This window comes from Bos taurus, chromosome X (genome assembly GCF_002263795.3).
Source record: "Bos taurus isolate L1 Dominette 01449 registration number 42190680 breed Hereford chromosome X, ARS-UCD2.0, whole genome shotgun sequence".
Taxonomy (NCBI): domain Eukaryota; kingdom Metazoa; phylum Chordata; class Mammalia; order Artiodactyla; family Bovidae; genus Bos; species Bos taurus.
In genome coordinates, this window is record NC_037357.1 from 132,198,343 (window position 1) to 132,224,248 (window position 25,906).

At 39.4% G+C, this 25,906-nt stretch overlaps 1 protein-coding gene across 3 annotated transcripts in view; it reads left to right on the plus strand.

Moving 5' to 3' along the window:
• Nucleotides 1-25,906, plus strand: part of MID1 (midline 1) — a 149,416-nt gene that overhangs the window by 41,035 nt on the left and 82,475 nt on the right. For all 3 annotated transcript variants that reach the window (XM_005228472.5, XM_005228478.5, NM_001192822.1), the window contains one exon: nucleotides 19,236-19,331. In XM_005228472.5, the coding sequence (XP_005228529.1) occupies nucleotides 19,236-19,331 (96 nt within the window). The remainder of the gene's footprint in view (nucleotides 1-19,235; nucleotides 19,332-25,906) is intronic.

The window sequence follows — 25,906 nt, forward strand, 5'->3', positions numbered from 1 at the left end:
TCTTTTCCAATAAGTCAGTTCTTCGCATCAGGTGGCCAAAGTACTGGAGCTTCAGTTTCAGTATCAGTCCTTCCAATGACTATTCAGGACTGATTTTCTTTAGGATTGGCTGGTTTGATCTCCTTCCAGTCCAAGTGATTCTCATCTAAGTTCTTATATAAGGAACTCTTATCTAAGTTCCCCTTAGATAATAAAAAAAATTTTTTTTTCGAGTTTTGTACCAGCTTACTTTTTTGAGAGAGAGAGTTTACATTTATTTATTTAAATTTCAGTCAAACAGACTAAACATACTCCTTGGGCTCAGGGTTGGCTGGGCTGAGGCCTTGGGGTCACAGGTGCTGTAGGGTACTAATAATGTTACCAAATATAAGAAAATGCCTGATTTTTGAAACAGGCTGTCCAGGGCTATCAAGACCTTGTGTGCCAGCTTACTTTTATTTTTTAAAATTTATTTTTATTGAAGTATAGTTAATCTGCAATGTTGTACAATGGTGGTGAACAAAGGTGTGATCACAGTTTTAGGTGTACAGCAAAGTGATTGAGTTCTCCAACATACATATCTTTTGTTCTTTCAGATTCTGTTCGCTTCTAGATCATTACAAAATATTGAGTATATAGTTCTCTGTGCTGTACAGTAGGACCTTGTTGTTTATCTATTTTATGTATAATAGAGTATATCTGGAGAAGGCAATGGCACCCCACTCAAGTACTCTTGCCTGGAAAATCCCATGGATGGAGGAGCCTGGAAGGCTGCAGTCCATGGGGTCGCTGAGGATCGGACAGGACTGAGCGACTTCACTTTCACTTTTCACTTTCATGCATTGGAGAAGGAAATGGCAACCCACTCCAGCGTTTTTGCTTGGAGAATCCCAGGGACGGGGGAGCCTGGTGGGCTGCCATCTATGGGGTCGCACAGAGTCAGACACAACTGAAGTGACTTAGCAGCAGTAGCAGCAGTGTATATCTATTCACCCCAAACTCCTAATTTATCCCTCCCCCGCCCTTCATTTTTTTAAACATTTAAAATGTCTGATTATTTGGTTGTCAGGGAAAGTTTAGTTGTAAACAGTGTTAATTTTCAAGAAAACTGATTAAATGTTAAAGTTCAGGAAGCCACTGTAATCCAGGTTTAATCAGGAAGAGAAAGTTAACCATGTGGCTAAGTTTCTTTAGTTATTTTGTAAAGTAGAATAATATTGCAAAGGAAAATTGACTAAAAGAGAAAAAATCACAGTGCTAACATGTGGTCGAAGAAATCTTGGCGGTCACAGGTAGTATAAATTCTCCGATTATTACCAGACAGAGATGAGCTTTATCTGACGGAGATGAAGCATTATTGAGTCATCTGTCTGATCTCCAGCCAGCAGCTCAATCTAATGATTTCATTCCTGGATTATTTTTAATACATAGAATTAGAGGTGTATGGGAACCGTTTGCTATTATTTTAATAGTGCAGTTTCCTCCTAAATTGCTCTTGTTAAGTAAAATCCTGTTGCATTGGACGAGTGTATATTTTCTTAGTAATGCTTCACAAGTCCTTGTCTTACAATTCAATAAATCATCCTATACCTGTCAGCACGTAGACTTTAAGATTTATTGCCCAATGCATTGCATAGTACATAGCTCTTTGGCTGGAGGGCAATTTCTGAAACTAATTTAATCAAAGTGTTTTTATGATTTAGTGAACTCTGGCTTGATGTCGCAAATATGTATTGATGTCTTTGGAAAGGTATGATTTAATCCTATCCAATTTTGAAATAGAATTAAGATTTGGCTTGATGTGATTTCTGTTATAGATAGAAAATCTTTAGTTGCATGAATGTTATTCATATCCTCCTGTATCGAGTGAGCGTTTATTAGTGCCTCTGGCCCTCTGCTAGATTCTGCGATTCCATGGAGAGAATGAAAAAATTCTGGATTGGTGCAAAGATGCAGACAAGGGCTCAGAAGAATCAACTGATATGGCATTTCTTGATGAGTAAGGAATCCGTTGTAACTGAAGTTGAATGTTCATTGTGTGGGGTGTTGATAGTTATAGCTGGCTTCTATTGGGGAAATTCTAAACCATATATATATATATATATATATATATATATATTTATATATTATATATTATATATTATAATATTATAATTATATATAATATTATATTATATAATATATTATATAATATATAATATATTATAATATATATATATATTATATTATATTATTATAATAATATATTATATAAAATTATAATATTATTATTATATATATATATATATATATAATATATATATATATATATATATATATAAATATATATATATAAATATATATATAAAGTACAAAATTAAATATATATATATATATATATATATATATATAAAATAATATTATATATATATATATATATATATTTAATTTTGTACTTTATTTTGGAGTCTAGTTGATTTACAGCATTGAGTTAGTTTCAGGTGTGCAGCAAAGTGATTCAGTTATACAGATACATATATAGCCACTCTTTTTTAGATTCTTTTCCCATATAGGTCATGACAGAGCACTGAATAGAGTTCCTTGTGCTATACAGTAGGTTTTTACTAGTCATCTTTTTTATATAGTAGTGTGTATATGTCAGTCTAATGGGTTCATATTTTCTTTTACCAACATATGTGGCTAAGACAAAAATGAGCAGTTCTCAAAGTTAGCAAGTTGGCAGAAAAATAAACACTATATAAATCGGTATCAAACTTCATAGAGTCATTTGGCAATACCTGCTAAAATATTATCGATATATGTACTTAAAATGTTTTATTTTTTAAAGCAATTCATTAGCGTATAGTTGATTTACAGTTTGTGCTAGTTTCAGGTGTACAACACAGTGACTCAGTCACATGGGTAAATATATTGCTTCTTCTTCAGATTCTTTTCCCATATAGGTTATTACAGAATATTGAGTACGGTTCCCTGTGCTCTACAGGAATTTGGTTATCTGTTTTATATACAATAGTGTGTATCTGTCCATTGCGAGCTCCCAATTTAGCCCTCCCTGCCACATTTCCCCTTTAGTAATCATAAAGGTGTTTTTGAAGTCTGTGAGGCTGTTTCTGTTTTGTATATAAATTCATTTGTATCTTTGTTTTTCTTTTAGATTCCACATGTAAGTGATAATCATATGATATTTATCTTTGTCTCACTGACTTCACTTAGTAGGATCACCTCAAGGTCTATCCATGTTGCTGCAAATAACATTATTTCAGTCTTTTTTATGGCCGAGTACTGTTCCTCTCCCCCCATACACACACACACACGCGCACACACACACACGCACACACACACGCACACACACACACACACACCACATCTTCTTTATCCATTCCTCTGTTGATGGACATTTAGGTTGCTTCCATGTCCTGGCTATTTGAATAGTGCTGCAGTGAACATTGGGGTGCATTTATCTTTCAGAATTATTAAACCTACCATAGTTTTGAGGGCTTTGCATCCCAACTCAGCAGTTTGAGCTTAATTCTTGAAGAATGGACAGTTTTCTTTGGACTTCTGAGAATTAATGGTATAGTAATACAAGTTTACTAGGATGATGACTTTGGTGGCCATGTGTGGACCTGACTGGCTGGCAAAAATTAGAGGAATGAAAACCAGCAACTCATGGAAGAAGATGGTTAGAGTGAAAGCCTTGGGAAGAAAAAGGAAGGCTGAGGCTAAGGGGTCTTTTATTGAACAACCAAACAACCTTAGAGAGTGATTAAGAGAAGGCATGAATGTGAGGTCAGAATATCAGATGATGTCCTGGTGTCCACCTGGGGAATGGTAATGTCATTTATATACTCTGTGAATACTAAAAAATGGGAAGAAATTTCAAAGGGGTATATGATGCAGTTAAGAATGTTGAGTTTAAAATAATAAGGGATGATCAAAGCTAAAAGTCTGTCAGATTTGAGATCTGAGATTTGAAATTTGAATATTAGCAAGACACTGTTTTGAATATTAGAATATTCTAATATTATTATTAGAATATTAATATTATTAATAATATTAGAACAGTGACTTCTAATATTCAAAATATTATAATATTATGAATAATATTAATATTCTAAGCATTCTAATACCATTAGAATATTTTGAATATTAGAAGTCACTGTTTTGTCATAATTGTTTGAAGATAGAACATGTTCTGGTGAAAAACTTGCTTGCCATGAAAAATACACAGTGTGAAAGTTTATATAGTAAATGCCTTTGATTCAGAAAAGTATTCATTAGCCATATTAAGTGATACTTCATTCAAGTAAAAGAAACACGTTACAGAAAGACAGTGGTTAGAGGAAGGCCACTATATGATTTGGGGCTCCCTGGTGGCTCAGTGGTAAAGAATCTGCCTACAATGCAGGAGACATGGGTTCTATCCCTGGTTGGGGAAGATCTCCTGGAGAAGTAAATGGCAACCCACTCTAGTGTTCTTGCCTAGGAAGTCCCATTGATGGAGGAACCTAGTGGGCTATAGTCTATGGGGTTGCAGAGTTGGACATGACTGAGCATGAGCTCTATATGATTTACTACCACCACATAATTATTTAGCAGTCTCTAATGTCCTATGACCAAGCCACAGACACTTGAAAATCAAATGCAAAAGTCACAGTAAAAAATCCTGGGAGCAAGATTAACATGAAATAAAATATAAAAGAAAAAACTCTTGAGAGCAAAGTTTAACATGTTGGCTTTCAGCTTTATACATTTTGTGTCAAGCCACATCTTCAAGAGATATGCTTACTCCAGCCAGTGGGGGTGGGGGGAATTTTATTCAATATTTTCATCATAAACAGATGAGTTTGGGTTCTCTGCTGGCTGACTGCCCTCTTCCCCCTTTCAACACCACTTAAAAAAAATTTAACAGCATTTATAAGTAATTGAGAATACACTAGGGCAACTTCTCCAAGACTTTGTTTTCTGGCACATTCTGAACATGTGAGTTCTGGGTATGTTTTTCTTAGAGAAAGCAATTCAGAATGGCCAAGGGTAAAGGGGTAAAAAGCATGGATGGGTGAAATGCCCGTCCATTCCCAAACCTTCCCTCTTCCATGACTTTGGGTTCTCTTCCCCTACTTCCCAAATTCTCCAGCCCTCCTTTGTTCCTCTGCCTCGGCTAGCACCCTCTTCCATTATGCTTCCTGTTCCCCTGTGGAGACTGAAGGAGCCAGGGAAAGCCCAAGGACAGGGCCTGATGACAGAGACTGAGCAACAGGATCCAAAGGTATCCATGAGAAAGGGAAGATGGAAAGTGCAGCATGAGGATAACTTACCCTTAGCTTTTCTTGGCTTTAAAAATTTTAAGCAACACGCCCCCCACCCCCGCCCCCCGCAAGGATGTTACAACATTTGTATAAGTGGTTCTTATTAAATCACAGGTTGCTGGGCCCCACTTTTAGAGTTTCTAATTCAGCACATCCAAGAATTTGTCTTTCTAACCAGCTCCCTGGGGAGGCTGTTGATCCATAAATTCCTGGTCTCCTTTCTAGACTCTACAGACTAGAGTCATCTTGAAGTCTCATCTACAAGATGAGACTTTGTCATTCATGATTGTTATAACTGGCAAGTCTCCTCCAATTTTCTGAATATTGGACCTTTTTCTCTCCCTGGGTTAAAAGCAACTGACTTCAGAAATATTTTTATGTGACATTTATTACCTTCTCTTTTAGCAAGGAAAAAAAGTGTAAGTGGTCAATTATGTCTGACTCTTTGTGACCCAATGGACTGTAACCCACCAGGCTCCTCTGTCCATGGGATTCTCCAGGCAAGGATACTGGAGTGGGTTGCCATTTCCTTTTCCAGAAGAACTTCCTGACCCAGAGATTGAACCCAGGTCTTCTGCATTAAAGGCAGAATTTTTACTGTCAGAGCCACCAGGGAAGCCCCCTTGTAGCAAGAACAATACACACATACACACGCACACATACATAAATTAAAGTATATGCCAGGGAAATGAAAGTTAGTTCATTTTTGAAATACAGTGAGCCTTGAATTGTCTTTAGTCATGTATATATAAACCAACTCTGGGAAAATGGCTTAATAATTTGTTGTAAAGCACTGAAAATTAATTAATTAAATAAATTCACTTTTATTTATTAATAAAAAAATTAAATAATTCACTCTCCAGGTTTTTTTTTTTTTTTTTTTTTACTAGCAGACCAGTGGCCATCAATTGAAGAAAAGCCGTCAACTAAAGCAAAGCAAAGATGAATGAATTAAAAGTTATCATTGTGGTTTCCAGGATTCCCTGGTGACTCAGTGGTAAAAATCCACCTTTCAATGCAGGACACTTGAGTTCGATCCCTGGGTTGGAAAGCTCCCCTGGAGAAGGAAATGGCAACCCCACCCAGTATTTTTGCCTAGGAAATCCCATGGACAGAGGAGCCTGGCGGGCTACAGTCTACAAAGTCACAAAAGAGTGAAACACAGCTGAGCGACTAAACAACTGTGGTTTCCATCATTGCAAATGTTGCATTTTACCTTTCAAACCACAGAGGAATTTCTGGTCTTCAAGACAATTGTGTTACATGAGTTGATCTTAAAAATCTGGGTAGGCAAATGAATCTATTCTTTTGTCATCAGAGTCCTTAAATCCTTTTCCTAAATCTTTAATGTACCATATAAAAAATCTTGTTGAATCATAAACATCTAAGCTACTTTTCTTATATTTCTGTGGAAAGAACAACTGTTAAAATCAACAAAGCAAATTTTTATGATACTAACACTGTTGCAAATGATAAACTGAGATGACCATCAGGGATTATTCTTTGACATTGGGAATACTCGAATGATTCAAGAAAGTCTTCTGCTGTATTTTCAAGTCAAAACAGCCTTCTCACTTTGTGGCCAGTGATAATCAGTGTCCCCTGCAGAACACTATTTCAGTAGTTCCTGGATTTCCTACAATACATTCACCTAAATTGACAGTTTTGGTATAGTTATATCTAGTTTTATTCCCATACTTATATACATATGCTGCATTACAAACATATTCCTTTCATTCTGAATAAATCTTGAAGTGTCAAACTAGTAAACGGACTACATGATTAATTTTTGTACACTGTGTCAGTCCAGCAACTTGGCAACCTGATTCTGAACAACAGTTTTCACAGTTGGTTGCATACTAGGATCTCCTGAGGAGTTTGAAATATCGCAATCCCTGAACCTCACCCCAGTCTGAGTAATTCCTACTCTTTCTTTGGGAAGGGGGAGGAGACCAGGCCTTGTGTTTGTACAGCCCCGTAGTTGATTTGCATAGTGCAGACCATGGTGGGAACCACTCACCCAGTAGATTGTTGTCATCTCGCTTCCTTCCGTAACTTTCATGTTGCTTTAATTTGGCTTCAATCAAATCACTTCGATTGGACAAAGACAGCCTTATGCTACTAAAAGCAGAGGAAATGGCTGGCTGAGTAAAAGGTGAAGTCAGGGATGAATGATGCAATGAGTTTAAGGAATTTGAGAGTCTTTAGGTCTGAAACCCAAGGGAAGTTCTGTCTTTGAAGGTTACTTAGGGCTAAGAAACGATCGCATGCTTTCATAGTCTTTCTTGCATCTCTGCTGTTGCTGCTGCTGCTAAGTCGCTTCAGTCGTGTCCAACTCTTTGCGACCCCATGGACTGCAGCCTATCAGGCTCCTCCATCCATGGGATTTTCCAGGCAAGAGTATTGGAGTGGGGTGCCATTGCCTTCTCCATCTTGCTTCTCTAGGCTGTCTCAAACGGAGAATTCTCTTACATAACATTGATTCTATAAATTCTTAACAGACCAGACCAACTTTGGGTTGAATGTAATTTTAGTCTTATTTTTTTTAATCAAAGAGTGTCACTTCCCTTACTTTTAATACTTTTTGCACTATGTAGATGGGATATGAATTTTGTGAACAACATGAACCCTTCTTGGGAATGCCACAAAATCAAGAGCAAACCTGAATCATGTATTGAATGTTCATTTGTTTTTAGCAGATAATCCAGAAAAGGTATATGCCTCTAAAACCTAAAAATTTGAGGAGATAGAAGTTGCTATAGAAACAATGCAAATCATAGTTACTTGTGCAAAATTATTAGATCAAAGACTCAATTGTTTTAACTTGAAATACATTCGATATATTTGCTTCAGGCAACATGAAATATCTTTGGAGTGTAAGGCACTGGCTTAGAAAAAGATTTGGTCTTCCCACAGTATGTTAAAAATAAAAATGTAAAAAAAAGTATTTCCGTTCATCGAAGGCTAGGCATCCACCATGGGACATTCAGATCTGGTAAAAAATGTTTGATGGTATCAGTTAAAACCCTATTTAAGTAGAAAGGCCAGAACATGTTAATGAGTATCTGGCAATGTCATCATCTACTTAAGATGGAAGAAAGGGGATAAGATCAAAACTATTCAATCTCTGAGTGATGAAGGAAGTAAACCTTGAAGGGACATATACAATGTTTGACATCCATCAATATCAGTTTTATAGACATTAATTATCCAGCGCTCTAAGCTCTCCTTTGAGGTGTATTTTATGATTAAGAGAAAAGATACTGAGAAAAAGAAAACTGATGGAAACAACAAACAGTCAGTGAGTACTTCCACACTGGAGGTGTACTCACAACCCAGTACTTTACTCTTGTTTGCAAAAACCCAATGCTTTACACTTCTTTGGAGAATGGAAAGTGAAAGTCACTCAGTCCCGTCCAACTCTTTGCGATCCCATGGACTATATAGTCCATGAAATTCTCTAGGCCAGAAAACTGAAGTGGCTAGCCATTCTCTTCTCCAGGCGATCTTTCCAACCCAGGGTTTGAACCCAGGTCTCCCACAATGCAGGCAGATTCTTTACCAGCTGAGCCACAAGGGAAGCCCAAGAATACTGGAGTGGGTAGCCTATCCCTTCTCCAGTGGATATTCCCAACCCAGGAATTGAACTGGGGTCTCCTGCATTGCAGGTGGATTCTTTACCAGCTGAGCTACCAGGGAAGCCCAGTGGAAAGAACTGCAGAGTGGAAAGAACTGCGTAATCCTTGTGCTGTGCCTTTTTTAAAATATTGAAGAATAGTCAGTTTATAATGTTGTGTTAGTTTCATTGTTACTATATAAATATTCTTTTTCATATTCTTTTCCATTATGGATTATTGAGTTCAGTTCAGTCACTCGGTTGTGTCTGACTCTTTGTGACCCCGTGGACTGCAGCATGCCAGACTTCCCTGTCCATCACCCACTCCCGGAGCTTGATCAGACTCTTGAGTTATTACATGATACTGATTATAGTTCCCTGTGTTATACAGTAGGTCTTCATTGTTTATCTATTTTATAGACAGTAGTTTGCATCTGCCAATCCCAAACTCCTAATTTATCCCTCCCCTCCCCCACACTTTCCCCTTTGGTAGCCATAAGTTTGTTTACCATGTCTGTGAGCCTGTTTTGTAACTAACTTAATTTGTATCGTATTTTAGATTCTACCTATAAGTGATATCATATAATATTTGTCTTTCTCTGTCTGACTTAGTATTATAATCTCTAGGTCCATCCATGTTGCTGCAAATGGCATTTCATTCTTTTTTGTGGCTGAGTAGTATTCCGTGTGCGTGTGTGTGTGTGTACACCACATCTTCTTTATCCCATGGCTCTATGGACGGACATTTAGGTTGCTTTCATGTGTTGACTCTTGCAAATAGTCTTGCAATGAACATTGAGGTGCATGGATCTTTTCAAATTAGAGTTTTCTCCCAATATATGGCCAGTGCCTTCTTTACTCACTCTTTACCATGTTCTTCCTATAGCAGCCTTGATCGAACTTAAGATCCTTTCTTACTTTTTCTGGGTCTGAATCTTCTACTTTTCTGAACAGAAGTTGCAGAGGAATTTATCCAGACATTATATTTTACTGGTGATTTAAAGCTATTTTTTTTCCTTTTGTGAATTAAAATTTATTTTAGTAGCCAACAAAAAGCTCTCCTTTAGAATTTTGAGTACCTGAATGATTGAAGGTTTAGCTATACTGTTATACTCTCATGTTAAGCAGATTGAGTTACATTTAAATTTTTAAATGATTTGAGCCAATAGAGAAAATACTCTGTATTAATTAATAAAAAAAGCTGTGAATTAATTTTTTAACTTTTTTTCAAGGAGACAGCAATTTTCTGTAAAGGACCAGTACTCAACTTTTGTCATTGTAGCATAAAAGCAGAGACAAACCATCAATGAATGGGATGATCTGTGTTCCTAGATAATTTTATGGATATAGAAATTTGAATGTCATATATTTCTCATGTGTCACAAAATTTTATCCTTTTCCTGGTTAAAAAAATCATGTAAAAACCATTCTTACCTAGCAAGCCATACAAAAACAAACAGCAGGCAGGATTTGCCCTTGGGCTGTAGCTTCCCAACCCCTGGTTTAGGAGATTAAATATGTCCCCAACTTGAAAGCTTTCACTCAAGCAAAAATTAGTCTGTTTTCAAGTATTCTCATAATCTTTTCACCATCTAATTCTTGAGTAACAAACTGGTCACCTCTCTGGAGTTAACCACATGTATCTGCTATGGTAGCCCAGAGTGCTGAGTTGAGGAGGATTTGAGAACCTGACTGGAAGCAATGAGCAGAGAAGGCAGCAGGATGACCGCCATATTGGACCTTCATGGCTCTGACCCCTACACTGTCATCTCACAAGATTCTTCCTGTATTCTCCATTGACAGAAGTCCTAGTTATGTTCTCTAAAACATTTCTCTTAGGCAATCACTTTTTCTTTTAATAATTGAGATTTTCCTTTCTTATTGAATGAAAGAGTCTTGATATTCTATAGTGTTTTACAGTTTTCAAAACTTTCACACACACAATTTCATAGAGCCCCTTAGTAACCCTTTCACCCCTCACCCCTATGTTGCCCCTCCCCTTTCCCCTCTCCCTCCGGTAACCACTAGTTTGTAGGACATCATTATTTTTAAGTTAGAGACCTTCAAAGTTTCCTAGTCATTCAGCTTCTTTCGCTCAATATTGATTCTCAAAATTGATGAATGTGTTACTGGTCCATTGCTCATCTTTCTTACAGACAGAAATAGGGCCTGTGGATGAAGAATGAACAGGAAAGGCTACTCACATCTCTAATACCTGCAAATAAATAGTTGCCATTGGATCTGCTAACATTACAGCTAAATGAGTGTAATTATACTGAGATTTATTTATATCCATTAACATTTGAAAGCTCTTCTAGGCTGTAAACGGTATTTAAAAATTATTCTCTGTATATTATTGACTACTAGATTACAATAATAAACACTGAACTGACTGTGGAATTTATAAATATATGGTATAGATTCTGTGGTGTTAATATAGAAATATCAAATAAAACCTGACAAGGTAAATATAGTATCACATATCAAAATGGTTTAAATTGTCGTCCATGGAACACTAAACTTAAATTTGTATGCAGATTGGGTTTTATTATGTTTTTGAAGTTCCCTGGGCGACCTGTCTTGCCAGGGCATTTGGAAATGTTAACTATCATAACCAATGAAAAAAGGCATTAAAAACTCAAACCAGCATAAATCACCCGGATTTGCGGTCTGTCATGAGCTCAACCTGAAGATAGCCTCAAATTCCTGCAACGTAATTAAAACATCTTAAGAGTTTAGTTACATGTTAAGAATTTACGTTTTTGTGCAGGTGGCATGTGTTAATACGGGTGTGTTTTTATATTAAGGGTTATGATTAAAGTTTGTTAGAAGAAAATATACGGATGGTGGCACTCGACATGTTCATATCCTGATGGTGCTGGAGGGCTGGTGTTGGGTGTCAAGGCTATGAACAGAGTTCCTGAGTGTCGCTCTGAAAATTATAGAATGGAACAAGCCAGATTTGTGTTTGCCTTGAAAGGTATCCAGACTTAACACTACTTTAAAGACATTCTGAAGCATTGACTTCGGAATAAGAGCAAACATTCTTTAAGGCCTGGACAAATCCAAAAGGAGTTACTGAAATCTCCTGTTTCAGCCATACATTTTCATAGTACTGCTCAATGACAAGTCCCTCATTCCTTGCAATCTGACTCTTAGGTACAGGTCTCCAAAGGCTGAAATGAGGGGTATTTTTGTCTGCTTACTTTGTTATATGATTTGGTCTCAGTATGTGTAGAAGCACAAAGCTCATCTGTTAAGGTGGATTTACTATCCTCAGCCAGTGTCCGGATCCATGCCTAAAGGCTCGTATTGAGATGGTGCAAAATCAGCTATCCTGCCACGAATTGTTCAGTGATCAACTCAAATAAACCTTACTGAAAACTATGTAATATGAAAGAGGTTGAGTCTGGCTCCATCTGAATATATTATAAATGTATGTGTTAAAACAAAAATTGCTGGAAAAGTTAGTCCTCCTTTCCATACAAAGTATGCAGGGGAGCATCCTTCTTGGAGCACTTGATTTGCACCCAGTCTTCTGCTCCATGTGAAGAAAACGAAATCTGACTTGTTGCATGTCTACTTTGAGACAGACCATCTTGAATGATTTATATTCCTCTTTGGTGGGGTGATGACATGGTGGGAGGGTGTGTGTTGAATTACAACAAAGAGTCACACACTTAGAAAAGCCTCATCTTTCTCAGCAAAGACTCTTCCTTTCCCTTCACAGAGGAAGAGGAGGACTATGAAAAATACCTGGGAAAGAGGCGATGAGTTAAGGCTAGGCACAACCTGACTTTGGTTTTAGACAAAGTGTGAAATGATGTATCAGTGATAATTCCTAGACTGTCTACTCATGTAAAACTGTGTTTATTCAACAATGTAGTATTTGCTTTCCCAGAAATCTGTGATCTAATGGAGTTGTAAAGCATCCATTCAGAATGCTTCTAAAATTTTATTGGCACACAGTCCCACATGTTTACATGTGGCCACTTTCTTACTAAAACACCAGCAGAATTGAGTAGCTGCAACAGAGACCATATGGCTAACAAAGCCTAAACTATTTACTCCCTGGCCCTTTGCAGGAAAACTTGGTTGACCCTTGTTCTAGACTCTGATGCTGTGCTGTCCAGTAATGGAGCCACGGACTGATGTAGCAGCTGAGTGTTTGCAGTGTGGCTTTGTGAATTGAGATATGTTATACGTGCAACCCACTCCAGTGTTCTTGCCTGGAGAATCCCAGGGACGGGGGAGCCTGGTGGGCTGCCGTCTATGGGGTCGCACAGAGTCGGACACGACTGAAGCAACTTAGCAGCAGCAGCAGCAGCAGCATACGTGCAAAACATGCCAAAGACTTAGTAAAAATAAAGGAAAAGAATATAAAAGATCTCATCAGTTTTAAAATATTGATTACATGTTGAAATGATAATATTTTGAAAATTGAGTTCAGCCAAATATATTAAAATAAGTGTTATCTGTTTCTTTTACACTTTCTTAAAAAATAACAACTATTTGAAAATTTTCAATGTGACTCCCATTTGTCACTCAAATCATATTTCTAGTGACAGTGCTGGTTTAGAGCCTGGGATTTGAAGGCTATTGTGGTCTCTTGAAAAGGTTGGAAAGAGGGAAGATGCGAGGAACAGAAAACAAACTTTTGTAGTTGTAAATGTCTTTCCAAAACAATAGTCTTCTGTTAGTTTGGTTTATTTCTTGGTTATGCTGGGTCTCAGTTGATGCACGCGGCATCTTTTAGTTGTGGCATGCAAAGTCTTAGCTAAGGGATCAAACCTCAATGATCAAATCTCATTGCATTGGGAGCTCAGAGTTTTAGCCACTGGACCATCAGGGAGGTCCCCATTCTTCTGTTTATTTGGCTATTCCTCATAAGAAGGAATACTGAAAACTAAAAGATTAGGATGTCTATGGAAAAAAGTTTTAGTTGAGTTCTTCCAGAAGACCCTGAATCAGAATGCAAATTGGGAGGTGATCCAGGAAGCATCTGGAAGGGAGAGGGATGGCAGGACAGAAAGAGGGCATGGTCACGAGCAGGCGGTTGCTGTGAACACTGGGCTCCTCCCAGTGGGGCACTGTGAGATTTTCTGAAACCCAGCTCAGAGTGGTCCCACCTGGAGGTGAGGAAGTTGGGCTCTTTACCAGCTACCAGTACTTGCTGGTTGAGGACTGCTCCTTGGGGCATCAATCTGCCTTCTCCCCAGCACCCCAGTCTGCCCTGCCTGCCTCGAGCCAAAAGGAACAGGTACTTTGAGCAAAAAGCCATCAGCAGGCATGAGAAGGGTGAGTGCCTGAGACATGAGGTTGGGCTCCTGTAATATCTGGTGCTGACCCCAAACAGTGTTTCATCCTGTAATTCATGATTTCAACAAACCTTTTTATTATGGTTCCTGGTGTGTGTGCTCAATGTCTCCTCTGAACTTAACAATAGCATGTTGTTGTTCAGTCACTAAGTCATGTCCGACTCTTTGTGACCCCCATGGACTGCAGTACACCAGGCTCCTCTGTCTGTGGGATTTCCCAGGCAAGAATACTGGAGTAGGTTGTCATTTCCTCCTGCAGGGGATCTCTCTGACCCAAGGATCAAATCTGTGTCTCCTGCATTGGCAGGTGGATTCTTACCTCTGAGCCACCTGGTAAGCCCCAATAGAACAAATGGGTATATTTATTGTTTCTACACATTATGGATGAGAAAACTAAGCCCTAGCATCATGTGTCCAGGAGAACTGAGCTGAGGTCGTAACCCCAGGTTCCTTGCTCTACCTGTGTGGTCACTCATGCCTGACTTGGACTTCTCCATGGTTCACCTCCCTAAGGAAATGGAAATATATTGACGTTTTTGAGGTGAGAACAGGAAACTAAAACTTTTGAGAGGGCTATTCTGTAGAATTCCTTAGATATCCATAGGGAAGTAGATACTTATATCCACTTCAGTCACAAGACTCTGATGCCAAAAAGCATTATCTCTCTTTTGCACAAAGCACAGTCAAAATCAAGAGGTTATAGGCCCTGCTGACTGCCACACAGGATGTTAGTGATACAGTTAAATTCGAGAAAACTCCATATCAGTCCCTGTAATGGAAGTTATGGATACATGGTTCACTGAGGACTGGATTCGGTTCCCTTCCCATTCCCTGAACTCTCTTGAAAAGTGTTGTCAGTCCCTGTGGTACCTCTTGGAATCAAGTCTCTCTCTCAGCTTCATTTCCCTTTATTATATTTCTAAGTGACTTAGTAATTCTTTGCGGGCTTCAATAACACTTGTACTATTTAAATTTGAATAACCCCAAAGGATCTAGCTAGGTCAATGGGTTTAAACCACAGGCTTTAGTCTGCATATTAGTTGATTAAAAACAGATTTTATACATCATGGATCCTTAATAAAGGGAGGGGAAAGCAAGCAGATGTTTGTAAAGTCTAAATGTGTTAGATTGCATTTACTTGGAGCTCTTGCTGACTAGCTTTCAAAGTCTTACCTATGACAATTGAACTTTAAACAGTTTCATGATGCATTTCCTGAGAAATTTCCTGCTCTGAAGGGTCAGCCAAAAAGAAAAGCAAAAGGATTCCCTAAGATGAACATACAAAAATAAGTTGACAGATGTACCATAAAGTCATCATATCCACGTGAAAGACACCGAATGATTGAAGGCCTCGAAATGATTCTGTAGTCTCAGACCATAAAGTAGTTGCAGTTTGCTTTAATTCAAACAGTAGAAAAACAGTTGGCTTTTGTGGTGGTGGCGGCAAAGAGCTTTGAAAGCAAGTTTTTCTTTGATACAAACATAAGATCATTAAGTTGCACGTAAATCACTCTGTCTGGTGCATTCTCTGACTTCTTGTGGTATCCCATCCTTCAGGGGAGAAACAGTTCTTCTTGTCTTAAAATATGTATACTCGAGACGCTTTGAGTGTCTCAAAGCCGACATGGAAGATTTCCTGTTGGTCTTCCCATCCAGATGAAATAATGCCCAAAACCTCTCCCTGAACTCTGAACACATGAGAATTACAGACAAAATATTTTTAATGCATTTTAAAGAATAATAACCAAGCTTAAACATAAGTGGGAAGACTCCAAGGACCAGAAATGAAAGGACGTGCAGAAATGAGAGGAGGGGGTGAGGGGCCAGCAGGGACCTGAGGGTAAACCTGGTGGAGTGTGCCCCACACGTGGCAGAAGGCTTAGACGCCCCATGCACCTGGAGTGCAGGGCTCCCCGTGTACACACCAGGCTCGAACGGCACTCCCACCTTCTCTAGAATTGGAGCCAGACAGGATTCTCATGGAAGGAAGCAGAGGCACTGAGGCAAACCAGGACTTGCGCCTCTGTGGCACATGGGTGTCTTGTGGGAACGCCTTCTCTGGGAAAGCAGCCTCAAGCCCTAATGACTGAGTAGGCACCCCAGCTGCCTGTGCAGGGGACGAAGTTCACGTCAGATGAGCTGTCAGACAGAAATGACAAGACCTAAGATGAAACCGATTTCTCTTGAAATGTTATGCAAATACAGGAAAATAGGAAATAGCCTTTTCTCAGAAGAGCTTACGTATAAGTATATTCACTTCTCTGGAAGTTGTAGAGGAGACGGTTGCATCCAGGAACAGGAACAGAAGGTAATTCAACAAGAAAAGGGAGATGTTATAAAGAACCTACTGGAAATGAAAAATGTGGCCAGTGAAATAGAAAAAAAGTTAGACAATAGGATAAACACCGGATGCACAGGCATAACTTGTTTAAGAATGACCAAAGAGATTTCTGCTTTGAGATTATACATTTTAAGCATTCAATAAAAGTGATTCTTTTCCTGACTATACCTTTCTAAATCTCAAATGTAGGAAAGTAGAAAGAGTAAACATCCTCAGAAATAAATTTCCCAGTATAATGAACTGTTATCACCTTTATGAAATTGATTTTCAAAATCTCCCTCATAGTCTTTCCAGATCCTTTTACTCGGACGGCATTACAAAACTTAGATCTACCATCAGATTGCCTTTCTGTACCTTCACCATGTCTATGGAATTGGTTATATGTTAAAAACACACTTGCCCTAATCCTTTGCCCTCTCATGCCTCCCTGAGCTTGTTGTATGAGATTGTGCTGTTCCCCACCCATGGAAACTTCTGTGTGCTCACCTCCACCTGCATTCTCTCTTCCCAAGAAACTCCCACTCATGTTCACCACCCTCCTAGCCTCCAAGAAAGAAGCGTCATCTTGGAAACCTTCTGAGGCAGCCCGACTCTCCCACTTCTCTTGTTTACAGCATCTCTGTCCCAGTGCTATACTTGTTTCTTTGCACATAGGGAGTAGATCTTTTAAGTTTTCTCTCTCATGATCTGGCATGTGGTAGAAGCTTCATTAATACGCATGTCGATGGGCAAAATGGTACAAATAAAGAGCATAAAGAATAAGAAGCCACGGAGAACTCTTAAGAAATCTTACCCAGGACAGAGGGTTACTGTGGTTGAAAATAAAGTTAATAGTCATTGTGGGGAATTTTAAATTTGATGTTCTACAGACTTGTGGTTGCCAAGGTTGGGGTCGGGGTGGGAGGTGGATTGGGGGTTTCAAATTCAGTTTATTTCAGTCCCCCAGTCGTGTCCGACTCTTTGCGACCCCATGGACTGCAGCACGCCAGGCCTCCCTGTCCATCACCAACTCCTGGAGCTTGCTCACACTCATGTCCATCGAGTTGGTGATGCTATCCAACCATCTCATCCTCTGTTGTCCCCTTCTCTTCCTGCCTTCAATATTTCCCAGCATCAGGGTCTTTTTCAGTGAATCAATTCTTTGCCTCAGGTGGCCAAAGTATTGGAGCTTCTTTTCAGTATCAGTCCTTCCAATGAATATTCAGGACTGATTTCCTTTAAGATTGACTGGTTTGATCTCCTTGCTGTCCAAGGGACTCTCAAGAGTCTTCTCCAACACCACAGTTCGAAAGCATCAGTTCTTTGGCACTCAGCTTTCTTTATAGTCCAACTCTCACTTCCATACACAACTACTGGAAAACCCATAGCTTTGAGTAGACGGACCTTTGTTGGCAAAGTAATGTCTCTGCTTTTTAACATGCTGTCTAGGTTTATTATAGCTTTTCTTCCAAGGAGCAAGTGTCTTTTAATTTCATGACTGCAGTCACCATCTGCAGATACTTTGGAGCCCAAGAAAATAAAGTCTGTCACTGTTTCTATTGTTTCCCCATCTATTTGCCATGAAGTTTGGGATTAGCAAATGCAAACTATTATATATAGGATGGATAAACAACATGGTCCTACTGTATAGCACAGGGAACTATATGTAATATCCTGTGATAAACCATAATGGAAAAGAATATGAAAAAGAATGTGTGTGTGTGTGTGTGTATCAAACTGAATCTGCTAAATTAACACATTATAAATCAATTATACTTCAATAAAATAAATTGTAAAAAATATGGATGTTCTAAAGGAATAGGGCATAATTGTAGATTCTTAAGGAGGATATGTGCTAGGTCACTTCAGTTGTGTCTGACTCTTTGCAACCCTATGGACTGTAGCTCTCCAGACATCTCTGTTCATGGAATTCTCCAGGCTTGAATATTGGAGTAGCTTCCCATGCCCTCCTCCAGGGGATCTTCCTGACCTAGAGATCAAACCCACATCTCTTAAGTCTCCTGCATTGTCAGGCAGGATCTTTACCACCAGTGCCACCTCGGAAGTCCATAAGGCGGATAGTGATATGAAAAATGTAACATTCATGGAAGTTTGATTTGGCATTGATAGGCTGACAAGCATAGAATAGAAGCATGTACAGTGAAACATACCGTGAGTGAATAAACATGTATCATGAGCACTTCTTCTAAATGCCTATAAATGACCATAATGTCAGCAATAGCTGGATAGTTCAGACCTTTCTCCAGGGAATTGACATCAGCCTGCCCATAAGATGGTAAATTCTAAAAATCCAACAGTGGTTGATTTGATATGGGAGCGTATTCCTTCTGTTACTGCCATTTCTGATTCAGATAAGGAATTAGAAATCCAATTACCTCTTCTCTCCCTCGTGCACAACCAGGAAATAACCTGTGACTAATTAGTCAGTGAAATGTGCCCGAGTTTGTGCATGAAGCAGGCACAAAAAGAGTAAGAGGTGAACATTTTAAAACAATCTTTTACATGTGATTTTTCAAAATCTAGTATAAATCTACAAGAAGTTGAAATGGCATAGATTTCATTGAGATTTCTCTTAAAATGTATCCATTTTCCTGAGTATAAGTAATTTTATGTATACTAAAGTATTAAAAGCATGCAGAATAATATTTTCCTCTCTCTCTTTTTTTGAACAGCAAAACTTGGAGAGTAACCTCACCAACCTTATTAAGAGGAACACGGAACTGGAGACGCTTTTGGCTAAACTCATTCAAACATGTCAACATGTTGAGGTGAGTTTCTCTATGTGCTGTTTTTCATATGAAAACTGCTTGATCATGGTTTTTATACCCTCCTCGCCCTTTATATTTTTCTGATGCGAATCTTCTTAAGATTAGTTTTTGCAGAAGCCAGATATCTAAGATGGATGAAATTAGAAGGAACTAGAACCTTCAAGAATCTCTCCCCATCCACTGCTTTGCTCTGCCCCGACTCCTGTCACAGCTCTCCCTAATCCAGCTTACTTTAGCATCCCTAAACTTGTAGATTTGAATCACCCCTCCAAAGAACACCCCCCCCCAAAAGCACTATTGAAAAGGTGTTGTATTAGTTTCCGATGTCAGCTGTAACAAATTACTGCACACTTGGGTGGCATGAAACAGACATTGATTTTTTTGCTATTCCTAGAGGTCAGAAGTCCAACATCAAGCTGTTGGCAAGGCCTTGCTCATTCTGAAGGCTCTTGGGGAGCCTCTTTTATGCCTCTTCCCACCTCCTAGTGTTTGCAGCCCAGTCCTTGGCGTCCATTGGCTGCTAGATCCATCACTCTAATCTTGGCCTCTGTCCTTATGTGGCCTTCTCCCTGTGTGTCTCTGTGTCTGTACCCAATTCTCCTTCTTAAAAGGATGCCTGTCACTGGATTAGGCTCCACCCTACTTGAATATGCGTGTGTGCTCAGTCGCATCAGATTCTTTGCAACCCCATGGACGGTAGCCCACCAGGCTCCTCTGTCCATAGGATTTCCCAGGCAAGGATACTGGAGTGGGTTGCCATTTTCTCCTCCAGGGGATCTTCCCTATCCAGGGACCGAACCAGTGTGTCTCAAGTCTCCTGCACTGGCAGGTAGATTCTTCGGCACTGCACCACCTGGGAAGCCCGCTTCAGTATGAACTCACTTTAACTTGGTTCCATCTGCAAAGACCCCATTTCCAAATAAGGTTATATTTACAGGTACCAGGGATTAGGTCTTGGACATACTTTTTTTGGGGGGTGGTGTGGAATACAATACAGTTCAACTCACTACAGGTGTAATAAATACATCTTAGTTGACAAATATGTTTCCATGAAGTTCACCATAACTGCAGCATGTTGGGATTTAGTCAAGAGCATGCAGGCAGCACTAAAAGCAAGGGCAAGTTGCAGAACACAGGTCTTTGACTGCTTCTGGCAGGGATCTTTCCAGGGAGCATGTGGAGCCTTGTTGATTAAATAGCATTGTCAATAATAGTGAACAACCATGACCTCATTATTATAGGGTGAAGTGAATATGTATTATAGAATTAGATGGATGAACAAAAAATGATCCATGTGCTGTATTTTCTTTTTATGATGTGATAGCATTTGATGTTTAGGAAGGACCAGAAGAAAGAATTATTTCTCTTCAGTTTAAAAATAAAAAAAGGAAAAAAATTACCTGTCTTTTATGGTGAAATCTTACAAATGCTTTATGGATTGAGTGATTATTTCATTCCATTTCAGATACTTTTCAAAGCATTAGTGTCTGGTTTCTATTATGGCCTTTAGCAATTTCAGAACAACTGTCTTGCTCCTAAAGCAACATTAGTGTGGCTTGAACTTACAAAACACTGTTCATCCTAACATGTAAAATTACATTCTGTAATGTTCGGTAATTTGAACCAATAGATAGATGTGTCATTCAAGAAATTTACAAGCAGAGTCTATTTTTAATTCAAAAGATTAGGTATTTAGTTGACATACAGGCTTTTAAAATGAAACTATTACTGAATTGATTGTAGCAGACTTTCAAATACACAGATAGATGCCATGAGAAATTATTCTAGACAAAGAGTAAAGAATATATTCCATTTGCTGTTGTTATTTCTGTATCAGTCGTGTGGAATGGAATGAAATCTGTGTGGGTGAATAAATTTGGTATTTAGGAAATTTCTAGATAAAAATCAGAAAAAATTAATTGTAAGTAGATAAATAATGATATCAGCACTACCTGTTTTTATGCATTTCTTTATTCATAATTATTCACATTTTCAAGGCAAATGTTTTAAAAATGGAGCATCAAAATCTCACATCAGTTCAGTGCAGTCGCTCAGTCATGTCCGACTCTTTGCAACCCCATGAACTGCAGCACACCAGGCCTCCCTGTCCATGACCAACTCCCGGAGTCTACCCAAACCCAGGTCTATCGAGTCAGTGATGCCATCCAACCATTTCATCCTCTGTCGTCCCCTTCTGCTCCTGCCCTCAATCCTTCCCAGCATCAGGGTCTTTTCAAATGAGTCAGCTCTTCACATCAGGTGGCCAAAGTACTGGAGTTTCAGCTTCAACATCAGTCCTTCCAATGAACACCCAGGACTGATCTCCTTTAGGATGGACTGGTTGGATCTCCTTGCAGTCCAAGGGACTCTCCAGAGTCTTCTCCAACACCACAATTCAAAAGCATCAATTCTCCTACGCTCAGCTTTCTTTATAGTACAACTCTCACATACATACATGACTACTGGAAAAACCAAAGCCTTGACTAGACGGACCTTTGTTGACAATGTAATGTCTCTGCTTTTTAATATGCTGTCTAGGTTGGTCATAACTTTCCGTCCAAGGAGTAAGCATCTTTTAATTTCATGGCTGCAATCACCATCTGTGGTGATTCTGGAGCCCAAAAAAAATAAAGTCTGACACTGTTCCCACTGTTTCCCCATCTATTTTCTATGAAGTGATGGAACCGGATGCCATGATCTTAGTTTTCTGAATGTTGAGCTGTAAGCCAACTTTTTCACTCTCCTCTTTCACTTTCATCAAGAGGCTCTTTAGTTCTTCTTCACTGCCATAAGAGTGGTGTCATCTGCATATCTGAGGTTATTGATATTTCTCCCGGCAATCTTGATTCCAGCTTGTGCTTCCTCCAGCCCAGCATTTCTCATGATGTACTCTGCATAGAAGTTAAATAAGCAGGGTGACAATATACAACCTTGACGTACTCCTTTTCCTATTTGGAACCAGTCTGTTGTTCCATGTCCAGTTCTAACTGTTGCTTCCTTGACCTGCATACAGGTTTCTCAAGAGGCAGATCAGGTGTCTGGTATTCCCATCTCTTTCAGAATTGTCCACAGTTTATTGTGATCCACACAGTCAAAGGCTTTGGCATAGTCAATAAAGCAGAAATAGATGTTTTTCTGTAACTCTCTTGCATTTTCAATGATCCAACGGATGTTGGCAATTTGATCTCTGGTTCTTCTGCCTTTTCTAAAACCAGCTTGAACAACTGGAAGTTTACGGTTCACGTATTGCTGAAGCCTGGCTTGGAGAATTTTGAGCATTACTTTACTAGCGTGTGAGATGAGTGCAGTTGTGCGGTAGTTTGAGCATTCTTTAATCAAATGAATCTGCCTTGAAATGTATTTAATCTTTGATAATGGAACAAGTGAAATGATAAAGCTGGCTTTATCAGAAACTGATTTGTACAAATTTGGAGGTTGGGGGTAGTCAGGGAAAAGAATGCTAGAATAAGACAGCTAAATTCAATGCAGAACTGGTTAGTGACCTAAAGTGAAAATGAAGTCGCTCAGTCATGTCCGGACTCTTTGTGACCCCATGGACTGCAGCCCGCCAGGGTCCTTGGTCATGGGGGTTCTCCACGCAAGAATACTGCAGTGGGTTGTCATTTCCTCCCCCAGGGGATCTTCTTGTGACCTAAGGGGCAATAAAATCATTATATTTGACCTAAATACCTTGCATCCCATCAGTTTTCTTTAAGTTAACATTTAACTTAGCAGAGATGAAGCCCTCCTCAATAGTCAATAGAAAATCAAGCTCTTTTACATACCAGCCCAGAGAGTCAGATAACCCTTCCTTCAGCTGGCTCAATGGAGTGGAGTCTAGTATACATCCAAAGAGTCAGTCTTCTTTTTGCCTTATTTCTAAGATGTAGATAATTCAGCTTAACCTGACTTTCTGCTCTTTGGGTTCTGGATACTGTTTGTTGATCTGTTAGCGGTATTCGCTAAACATATATTTCTGGGTAAGTGTGTCTGTCAAGTTTTGCCTGCACTCAGTTACTTGGGCTTGTTAAATGGTCACATCGCTTCATTCCATGAGTGCTTGTGAATCCTCCTCTGTGTGTGTGTTTCACTGTGCTGGGTGGGAACGACCCTGCCTACTCAGAGCTCACTGTCTCAACTGAGATGAAAGAGCAATAATACACAATGGGAAAATGAGTTGCCATAAGAGAATTATGTGTGTGTGTGCTTAATAGCTCAGCTGAGTCCAACTGTTTGCGACCCCATGGACTGTAGCCCATCAGGCTCCTCTGTCCCTGGGATTGTCCAGGCAAGAATACTGGAGTGGGTTGTCATTCCCTTCTCCAGGGGATCTTCCCGACCCAGGAATGGAACCAGGGTCTCCTGCATTACAGGCAGATTCTTTACTACCTGAGCCACCAGGAAAGCCCATAAGAGAGTTAGGGATGATATACTTTGGAATTGCAGAGAAGAAATGTCTTCTATCTCGATCAGTTAGTACAGTTTCTGACCGTGCTTTCAAGGGTATGTAACATTCAGACCTATGGAGAGATGAGAGAGGCTGTGCTTTCAGGGCAAACTAAAGCATGGGGATGGAAAAATGAAGAGCATTATGTACACACAGTCAGTAGTTCATTCTATAGGAACGGAAAGTGTGTGAGGCTGGATAAGTAGGAACTGACTTTGGAGAGATGAGGGGTTAGTGAGCTTTAATATTGCATCTGAGTTTGAACTTGATTTGGTTTTGAAGGTTTAGTGAGGGCTTGAGGAACACTGTGTCAATTTCACAGTTAACATCAGCATCCCTAGCTCTTTTCAGAAAACGATGTTTTGGGGTTATTGGGGAACTAGGATGGATATCTTGATGCAAAATGCCCACACATCCAAGGGGAAATGTCCCAGTACTAGTAAACTCCAAAAAAGGTGGTGGAATTGGTTAGGCACCAGCCAGCATGACAGTCTTTTTTTAAATCAGTTTAGTGGAAAAGAATTTCCTAGTTTACAACATAGGTTCCTAGACTGTATTTCTTCCTTTTCCTCTTTCTGAAGGTGTCCTTGTGTTTGGGTCTGAGCATTCCAGGGGAAAATAATCCCTCTGCCAGCTGGAGCTAAAAACACTCAAAAGCACAGAGGCAAATCCCAATTGTTATAAATTAAATCAATGAATTCACACCAAATCTTGAGGAAATGCCACATCCTTATAAGTCCACACCTCCTTCCTGGGATTCACTTCTGCTGTTCTTTACCATGAAAAGAGTTTGAAGGTCTCCCACCCCCATCCTCATTGTTTTCACAACTTTTTTTTTTTTTTTTTTTAAATGAGGGCAAGCAAATGAAATGGCTTTTTGACAGTAAACACCAAATCTTTTGAAAACTAGAGGTATGAGGCCAAGGCAGTTTAGGACTCAAGAGAAGGAGGCATTGAACCATCAGGTAGACTCCCAAGAAATGTTTGTGTAATTGGGTGGAATTCCAAAAATTGGTGGGTTTTAGCTACTCAGTTTTGTTTTCTGCAGGAGAAGAATGCAGTCAAAAATTGCCTTGTGATGAGTTTGGAATTAGTTATGGGATGTATAACAAGTTCATGAAACGTGGTCAAAATTTGGGTCAGCTACAGAAATTCATAGTTATAGGTCAAATAGGGACTATTGTTCTTCATTAGCTCATCCTCCTCCCCATTGTCTTTTAAAAATCAGAGAGCTTAGTTTATTAGCTAGGCAAATGCTTAGAATCACTGATGGATATCATATTCTCCACACATTCTGAGAATCAAGTTCTTTCACAGGAAATACAATACCTGGACATGCAGTAGATATGCACTTTGGGGAATTGTAGGTAACCAATAAACTCCAGTACTTTGGCCACCCCATGCGAAGAGTTGACTCATTGGAAAAGACTCTGATGCTGGGAGGGATTGGGGACAGGAGGAGAAGGGGACGACAGAGGATGAGATGACTGGATGGCACCGACTCAATGGACGTGAGTCTGGGTGAACTCCGGGAGTTGGTGATGGACAGGGAGGCCTGGCGTGCTGTGATTCATGGGGTCGCAAAGAGTCGGACACGACTGAGTGACTGATCTGATCTGATCTGAATGACTAAATCCACAGTAAGGTAGTAGAGAAAAGCTACGAAATGTTGACTAGTTGCTATAGTAGTTTGGAGAAGGTAAAGGCTCAGCTGACTCCACCGTCCTTGCCCAAGTTCATCCTAGCAGGCCATTCTCTAAGCCAGCATCCCATCAAAGGCCTAGCTTTAGCTCCTTTGGCTTTGCCTTGTTTATAATCACTTTTTGTGTCCTTTTGCCATTGATTTTCACTCTAAGTCTTTAAATTATTTTTTTTTTCTTTGCTCTCAGTGGAAAGTTTGCTGTCTTACTGGCTTTCCAGTAAAGATTTTTCCAATGCTAGGTGACATGTGGAGTGACAGATTTCTTGTGCATAAGTTAAGTGCCATGTATTATGTGATTTTTGCTTAGATGTTGAGCTCTGGAAATTGAGAGGGAAGAGGATAGCTTGAGGAATGGTAATAAAATGATTTGGGAAAACAGATGGGGTTCTGTAAAAGAACTTTCCAGCTAGTCACCAAGCCCTAAAA